The sequence below is a fragment of the Staurois parvus genome, unplaced genomic scaffold (genome assembly GCF_062004578.1).
Source record: "Staurois parvus isolate SC_StPar_1 unplaced genomic scaffold, SC_StPar_1.0 ptg000308l, whole genome shotgun sequence".
NCBI lineage: Eukaryota > Metazoa > Chordata > Amphibia > Anura > Ranidae > Staurois > Staurois parvus.
Window position 1 is genome coordinate 1,233,954 of NW_028318104.1, and position 9,267 is coordinate 1,243,220.

Genomic DNA, 9,267 nt, shown 5'->3' on the forward strand with positions numbered 1-9,267 from the left:
GGAGATGGAAGCAGTGAGGGTGCGATGTATAGTTGTTTTGGAGCAGTAGGGGGGTAGAGAAAGGAGATTTTGGGCATGGAGGAGAGGAGTATGAGGAGGAGGAGTACAGGTGGCATTTTAGGAGGGTAAGCAGAGTGGTGGACAGTTGAGGGAGGTGAAATGTTTCTCAGGGAGCATTGTTGTGGATAGTCCGTCGTGCAGTGGCGTATCACGTTGAAGTAGCTTCTCGTAGCAGGCGTTCTAGTGATTAGGATCTTTCCGTGACAAGAGTTCTCGTGCTTGGGATCGGGATGGGTAGAAGCCGGGAGGGCTGCGGGTCAGGGCTGGGTTGTGCCGGAGTAGGCGATGGTGGGCCTCACCAGGTTGAAGTCATCCATTGGTTAGGTCAAGATCATCTGTTGGGCTCAGCAGGTCCGGGCAGGGTAGCGGCCTGGAGGGTAATGTTAGGCATTGCCAGGCTGGGCTCATCTGGTGGGTTTGGCGGCGTAGAAGTAGGCTCACTGCGGACTTGAGGAGATGCGAGGTGAACGTCCACAGTGGAGCTCATTGGATGGACTTTGGGTCAGGGCAGGGTTGTGCCAGGGTAGGCGAAGGTAGGCCTCACCAGGTCGAGGTCGTTCGTTGGGCTTAGCAGGTCCTGTCAGGGTTGCGTCGTGGAAGGCGATGGTAGGCCTCACCAGTCTGTGGTTGTCTGCTGGGTACGGCGGCATGGATGCAGGCTGGCTTCTGGTCCCTTGGTTGTTGGGGCAGCAGGAGACCGGAGGGCAGCCAGATTGGGTGCTGTAGGCTGTGTGCTGGTGGCTGGATTTTGGCGCTGTGAGCCACGTGCTCTGTCAGTGCAGTGTGCTGGGTGACCTGGAGTGGTCCCTGGGCTGAGGCTGGGAACTGGTTTGCTGGGTGCTGGCTGTTGCGCAGTGCTGGGAGGCCTGGAATCAGCCGATGGGCCGAGGCTGGGTGCTGGCTGGGTGCTAGTTGCTGGGTGGCCTGAAGTGGACCCTGGGCCGAGGCTGGGTGCAGGTTGCTGTCTGTGGCAGGGTGCTGGGTGGACTGGGGTGGGCCCCTGAGCTGATGGAGAGGGTCTCCGGGAGCAGGCAAGTCAGCAAGGGGCGGAGTGGCGGCGATCTTGGCCGTCGATCGGCGTTCTGGGTCTCAGCTGTGGCAAAAAGTGAGGCCGTGGCTTCGTAAGCCGCAAATCCCGGAGCTCCGGGATTGGGCTGAAACTGGCCCAGCACTCCTCCCTGGGTGCTTATCGGGGGCCACAGGGTGGTGGGGGCCCCTTTGGAGTCCGCTGCCATCCGGATGGGGACTTGGGCAACGGAGCTCCTCACTACAGGACTACTCCGGTCGCCATCTTCGACATATAGTGAACTCGGTTTAGAGTTATTCCCTCTGAGGTCATCACAGAGGACAAGGGGGCGCTCTTTACTTCTGGAGGAAAAGAGATTTAATCTCCAAACACGGAAAGGTTTCTTCACAGTGAGAGCTGTGAAAATGTGGAATAGACTCCCTCCAGAGTTGGTTGTGGCCAGCTCAGTGGATTGCTGTAGGAAAGTCCTGGATCCTTTCTTGGATACACAGAATATAACTGGATAGAACATTTATAGGGAAAGTTGATCCCGGGAATATCCGATTGCCTCTCGGGGGATCAGGAAGGAATTTTTTCCCTGCAGGAGCAAATTGGATCGTGCTTTGCTGGGTTTTTGTCTTCCTCTGGATCTATTGTGGGTGTAAGATTATAACTATTTGTTTTTTGGTTGAACTGGATGGACTTTTGTCTTTTTTCTGCCATACTATAGGGCTCTAATTACACATTTATCACTTCCATCAGCTCTACCTCCACAGTTATAACCCTGTGTACCACTTGCCCGACCCTATTAGATTGTGAGCTCTTATGTGCCGGGCCCTCTTAATACTCTAGTTTTTATTGCATTGTAACTGTATTGTCTCACTTTATATCCCCTTAAAGATCTGTGCAATCTGTGGGCACTATAAAAATCCTGTATAATAATAGCAGGACAGCTCTGAATTTCTGACATAATAAACAGGTATTTTTTTAATTTTCATTCATTATTGAAACAAAATGTTTACAATGGTATATTTAACAGGCCAAACGGTAGGAAAAGAGATCTTCATTTTCAGGGTTTTCAGACAATATAAATTGAAACTCCCCATTGTCACTTTTATTGTGCATATCTTTTTTTTTCACCACATGCTAATGTGCATAATGTGCAGTCTCTACACATAGGAGTTCTATCTATCTATCTATCTATCTATCTATCTATCTACCAGGCCCTACCGCTCCCACAGACACCGGACCCCTAGCACCCTCAGTCGCTGGCCCGTAGCATCCGCATGCACTGGCTCACTTCGCCCATGGACACCGAGTCCTACTGCACCTAGCTAGACCTAGCCCACTCCACCTCCAGACGTCTGTCAACACCACCGCCTGACGATGACCCTTCAACACCTCCTGACGCCGGGCCCTCCAGCACCTTCAGCGCCTCCCGATGCCGAGCCCTCAGCACCTGACGCCTGGCCTCAACATCTCCAGTCACCGAGCCGCCAGCATCACCAGACGTCGTGCCTACCAACACCCCCGGACATCGCGTCCTATGACCCCTCCACTCGCCAAACCACCGTACCCACTCAAGATGCATCACAGCACCCACGGACGCCAGCAGACTGCATCCACAGACTGCAACCAGCCAGCTGCTGACCCAGCTGCCCTCCTCTCTCACTCTCCCCCTTCAGAAGGACTCAAATGGACTCCTCCACGGCGATACAGACTCTCCACATCACCTTGCCCTGACCTGTATCCCGCCACCTCCCCGACCTGTCCAGCACTCCGCTCACCCCAACATGCCACCTGCACTCCTCCTCCTCGTATTCCTGTCCTCCATCCCAAAATTTGCCTCCCTCTACCCGCCTACCCCCCCAAACAGCTCTACATTGCCCCTTCACTTCTTCCCTCTTCCCACTATGGCACTCACCACCTCCTCCTGCTACTCCACTCCCCCGTTGACCCACGTGCCACCACTATCAGACCCACACACTCCTGCACCTCCCATTCCCATGCCACCTTCCTCACCCTTCTCCTTCTCCTATCCACTGGGGACATCTCCCCAAACCCTGGCCCCTCACCACCCCCCCCAGGGACCCCCCTGCTCCCGCCTGCCGCCGCAACCCCCTCAACCTCACACCTGTGCCCCTCCTCCCCGCATCCAACCCCCCTCTCTTGGTTGCACTCCTGAACGCCCGCTCAGTATGCAACAAGCTTACCGCCATCCATGACCTCTTTATCTCCCGCTCCCTCAACCTCATAGCGGTCACTGAGACCTGGGTACAGGCCACTGACTCTACCTCCCCTGCGGCACTCTCCTATGGAGGTCTCGTCTGGTCCCATTCACCCAGACCGAGCGGTCGCAGAGGTGGTGGTGTTGGCATGCTCCTATCACCGCTGAGCACCTTCCAGGTCCTCCCTAACCCCCCCTCTCTATCATTCTCCTCCTTCAAGGCTCACTGCATCCGACTCTTCTCCCCCACCCCCCTAAGGATCGCAGTGATCTACAGGCCTCCCGGATCCATACCCCGCTTCCTGGATGACTTCGCCGCCTAGCTTCCCTTCTTCCTCTCCTCTGAGTTACCGACCATCATCCTTGGGGACTTCAATATCCCCATCAACGACAACAACTCAGCTACTTCCCATCTCCTCCACCTAAGCTCCTCCTTTGCGCTCACACAGCACATGCAATCCTCCACCCAGATTGATGGGAACACCCTGGACCTTGTCTTCTCCCACCTCTGTACCCTCAACCAGTTCACTAACACCCCCCTCCCTCTCTCCAACCACCACCTCCTCACATTCTCCGTCTCCCCTTCCCCTAACTCCCCCTCCAAAGTGCCAAACCATCACCAGCCGCAACCTCCGCAACCTGCATCCGGCCCCCCTCCACTCGGCTGCCGACCGCTTACACGACAGCATCCTTCCACTGTCATGTCCTGACCTAGCCACCTCCACGTACAACGACTCACTGTCAGCTGCCCTAGACTCTCTGGCACCCCTAACCACACGCAACATCAAACCTAGGCCGCGTCAACCATGACAGAACGACCATACTAAACGCCTCAAATGTCGCTCGCTGGAGAGACTATGGCGCAAAACCAGGTCCCCTCGTGCATTCTCCCTCTACAAATCTGCCTTCCTCACCTACACCTCCTCCCTCCACACCGTCAAGCAGGCCTACTTCGTAAACCTGATCAACACCCTCTCCACCTGCCCTCGCCGACTCTTCTCCACCTTCAACTCCCTGCTCTCTCCCCCCCCCCTCCTCCACTCAGCACTTCACTCACCGCCAACGAGATTGCCACTCATTTCCACAACAAGATTGACACAATCCGTAAGGACATAGTCAACTCGCAATCTACCTCCCCACCCAGCCTCCCCCCCCCATCTCTCCCTCCTCTGACCTTGCAACCGCACTGCCCCCCACCACACCCAAGGCCCTGCTTACCGTAACCCCCCCAAAAATGTACTCCTTCAGCCCTGCTACCACTGAGGAAGTCACCAGGGTCTTCTCAGAAGCCCACCTCACCACCTGCCCCCTGGACCCTATCCCCTCTCAACTCCTCCAGTCACCCCCCTCTTCCCTTAACCACTCCCTCACCCACATCTTCAATCTCTCCCTCTCTACTGGCGCATTCCCCTCCCCCCTAAAGCATGCGCACATCACCCTCATACTCAAAAAGTCCTCCCTGGACCCCACTGACCCAAACAATCTCAGACCCATCTCCCTGCTGCCATTTACTTCCAAGCTCCTTGAGCGCCTAGTCTACGATCGCCTAAGCGCCCACCTGACAACAACCTCCTTGATCCACTACAGTCCGGCTTCCGTCCCCTACACTCCACCAAAATCGCCCTCCGCAAAATCACTAACGACCTGCTAACCGCCAAAGCCAAAGGCGACTACTCTGTCCTCCTTCTCCTGGACCTCTCCGCGGCCTTTGACACAGTTGACCACCCCCTCCTCCTTAATAAACTTCTCTCCCTTGGCATCAGAGACACCGCTCTCTCCTGGTTCTCCTCTTACCTATCCTGACGATCCTTCAGCATTTCCTACAACGGTGCCACCTTCCCTTCCCTCCCCCTCTCTGTTGGGGTCCCCCAAGGCTCTGTCCTTGGACCCCTTCTCTTCTCCATCTACACCTCATACACTCCCACGGCTTCAACTATCACCTCTACGCTGATGACACTCAAATTTACCTCTCCACCCCTCACCTCACCCCCACAGTCTCCGCCCGCATCACTCACCTAAACGACATCTCAGACTGGATGTCGCTCCATTTCCTCAAGCTTAACCTCTCCAAAACCGAGCTCCTCATCTCTTCCCCTGCCCACTCACCCCCCCCCCATCCTATCCATCACTATCAACAACACCAAGATCAATCCCGCCCCGCAAGCCAAAGTCCTTGGCGTCATTCTGGACTCTAACCTTTCCTTTCAACCTCATGTCAAATCACTTTCAAACACATGCAGGCTCCACCTCCGCAACATCGCCAAAATACGTTCCTTCCTTACCCCAGACACCACAAAACTACTCGTACACTCCCTCTTCATCTCACTCCTTGACTACTGCAACTCCCTTCTCACAGGCCTACCCCAGCACAGGCTCTCCCCGCTCCAGACCATCCTAAACTCAGCGGCCAGACTCATTCACCTCACCAACCGCTCCACCTCTGCCACCCCCCTCTGCCTATCCCTCCACTGGCTCCCGATTGCCCAACGCATCAAATTCAAACTACTAACCCTGACCTACAAAGCCGTGCACAACACTGCCCCTAACTACCTCACCGACCTGATTCCCAAGTACACTCTACCCGTACCCTTTGCTCTTCACAGGACCTCCTTCTATCTTGCTTTCTGGTCTCCTCCTCCCACACACGATTGCAAGACTTCTCCAGGTCCTCCCCCATCCTCTGGAACTCACTGCCCCAGTCCATCAGACTGTCACCTTCCCTCCTTACCTTCAGGTGCTCCCTGAAAACCCACCTCTTCAGGGAAGCCTACCCTCCCTCACCTAACAGCCGTTCTCCTTCATTCTTCTTACCACTCCATTCCCCACAGCCACGTCCTCCTGTGCTACTACCCCCTCCCTCCTAGATTGTAAGCTTGAAAGAGTAGGGCCCTCTAACCCCTCGTTCACTGTTGTTGTTGCTGTTCTGTTTCTTGTATTGTCCCCCCACTCTATTGTACAGCGCTGAGTAAACCCTTTGGTGCTATATAAACTCGATGTAATAATAATAATAATAATATCTATCTATCTCCCACAATTAACTGATGGAAATCCCATTGCTAGCTGTGAGACAACACAAGACAGTTCATTTCCTCAGAAGCTCTGACCCCGATGCTCATTGTGTTTGTATTGTTCTTCCTGCAGACAGTGAAAACTGCATGAAATGTCCTGAGGATGAATGGCCAAATGAGAAGAAGGATTGGTGTGTCCCAAGAGCGGTGGAATTTCTCTCCTACACTGATGACGCCATTGTTGCAGTATTTTCAGCTGTCTCCATCCTCTGTTGTCTTCTGACTGGTTTAATATTGGGGATATTTATACATTACCAGGACACCCCCATTGTTAAAGCCAATAACCGGAACCTGAGCTATCTTCTCCTGGTCTCCATCATGCTGAGCTTCCTCTGTGTCTTCTTGTTCCTCGGCCATCCAGTAGATGTGACCTGCATGCTGCGTGTCACCTCTTTTGGTGTCATCTTCTCAGTTGCCGTCTCTTCTCTACTTGCCAAAAGTATCATGGTGTGTATTGCCTTTAAGGCCACCAAACCTGGGAGTCCCTGGAGGAAATGGATGGGAACCAAACTGTCCAATTGTATCATTTGTGTCTTCTCACTGGTCCAAGTCATAATCTGTGTCACTTGGTTGTCTATTTCTCCCCCCTTCCAGGATCGAGACATTCACTCTTATCAGGGGAAGATCATCATTCAGTGTAATGAGGGTTCAGTTATCGGCTTCTACTCTGTCCTGGGATATATGGGGCTTCTGGCAGCTGTGAGCTTCATTATCGCTTTTTTAGCCAGGACATTACCGGACAGTTTTAATGAGGCCAAGTACATCACCTTCAGCATGCTGGTGTTCTGCAGTGTCTGGATTGCCATGATCCCGGCCTATCTGAGCACCAGAGGGAAATACATGGTGGCTGTGGAGGTCTTTGCTATAATGGCATCAAGTTCTGTACTTCTTGGCTGTATATTCTTCCCAAAATGTTACATAATTCTGTTCAGACCTGACCTGAATACAAAGACAGTTATCCGCTGATATGTGAGGAGCAACACTGGGCTACCTGTAGTTATGGCATTATCTCTATTATTATATATATATTTTAGTACTGTACTCTTGTTTGGGAATTTAAATATTTAATACTTACCTCTTCGGTAGAGTCTAATTGAGTCTCTCTTGAAGAGCTATGGATGCCACTAGTATCAGATACTTTGGGTTTGTTGGAAACTTTGTCCCCTGCTGGGTGTAGTGATTCCTCCCATCAGCCGTTACATCACTACAGAACAATGTAGTCACTTAGAGAGGAGGAACCACAGTGACCAGAGGGGGACAAAGTATCAAAAACATCCTAAAGCGTCAGATACCAAAACCACCCATCACTCAAGAGCGGGAAGATTTCTGTCATCACCTTCCATAAAGGTGAATATTAAACACGTTCTCTTAGAAAATGATTGTGATGTCATTTGTCAGTGTCACATTCATTATATTTATCATTGTATGTAGATGTATCCGACTATATCAATAAATTCATAAAGCAGTAAAGGTGTACAGAAGAATGAAGTCATACAAATTACAGGAGCATAAATGACACGAAGAAAAACAGTAATGCAAACAGCAGGTCACATAGAATTAATAGACTGAACGGAAGTTTACAGCCATAGTAATGGTGGAGAACAAATGTCTTCATCTTGGGGATGTAAGAGGGAAGGAAAAGGGAGTATAGAAAGGGAAGTTAAAGTGGAGCTCCACTTAAAAGGGGAAGCTCCACTTGAAGCCTTTGTCCCTCGCTCCTCATTAGGGATTGGCACCTTTGGGGAGCGGTTACCCGAATTTAACAGGTACCCTGAAGTGGAAGTTGTCCTCCCTCCCTGTAGTCTTTTGTGTCACGTGACAGGACCCAGAAGACTAAGGGGCCATTCACGAAGCGCAGCGCTTCTCCCGCATGTGCAGTGGGCACCCCGGCTGTGAAGCTGCAAGCTGCCACAGCCGGGTGCCCACACTATAGATGCCGCGGAGAGAAGACAGCTGGTGAAATCAGCGGTGGTGATGAGGACACCGCGGGACCCAGGGACAGGTAAGTGGCCGTATTTTAAAAGTCAGCAGCTACAGTTTTTGTAGCTGCTGACTTTTATTTTTTTTCCAGGTTGAACTCCGCTTTCCGGTTAAGGCAGGGTAGAAGGAGGAGAAATATTGGAGGAGGGTAATCAAACACGGGAGTGGACTAACAATACAAGGAAATAGTTCCAGTCAGCAATACAAGGCAATGTAAGTACATGTCATCAATCTTATAAAGTACAATCTGCGTTATTTAGCCATATGGACCAAATTAGAATGAATTTTTTGTGCTAATAATTTTTTTTAATTCTGGTATTTTTTCCATTTCACATTGGTACTCTAAGATTGTTGACCATACTGGGCTGTGAAAGGAATCCCATATTCTAACAATGGTGCGTTCAGCTGCAAAAAGTAGGTAGAGAACCACAAATGTAACATTAATGGGTATTTGTTCAGTACCTAAATTCAGTAATGCAAGAACAGTGTCAGGTAAGATCTAAGTGACATAGTTAGTCTGGCTGAAAAAAGACAAAAGTCCATCCAGTTCAACCATAGAAAAAAAAAGTTATAATCCTACACCCACGGTTGACCCAGAGGAAGACAAAAAAACCCCAGTGCCCTATAATATTAGAGGTTAGGAAGTATATAGCATTCCAGTAAGGGTGCATAAAATATGGGGAACAATCTTGTTTCTCCACATAGTCACCAGCACCTAGGGGACCATGTCAGGTATTATTTAGGTAACATGAAGGGGGTAGAATACCAATGATGGAGTGTTTTTTGGTCAAGTCCCCGGTGACTGAAACAGTAGAGCTTATATATAGTGGAGAGTGCGACTTTCCAGCTTGCCTTGGTGAGGACTTTATCTATGTTCCCCTCGCACACATTCTTGGAAGTACGGCTCATCAATGGTGGGTGATGTA

At 51.3% G+C, this 9,267-nt stretch overlaps 1 protein-coding gene across 1 annotated transcript in view; it reads left to right on the forward strand.

Moving 5' to 3' along the window:
• Positions 1-7,831, forward strand: part of LOC149457652 (vomeronasal type-2 receptor 116-like) — a 35,727-nt gene extending 27,896 nt beyond the window's left edge. The window contains exon 2 of the mRNA XM_089683387.1: positions 6,435-7,831. Within this exon, the coding sequence (XP_089539513.1) occupies positions 6,435-7,327 (893 nt within the window). The 3' untranslated portion in view covers positions 7,328-7,831. The remainder of the gene's footprint in view (positions 1-6,434) is intronic.
• The last annotated feature ends 1,436 nt before the right edge of the window (positions 7,832-9,267 follow it).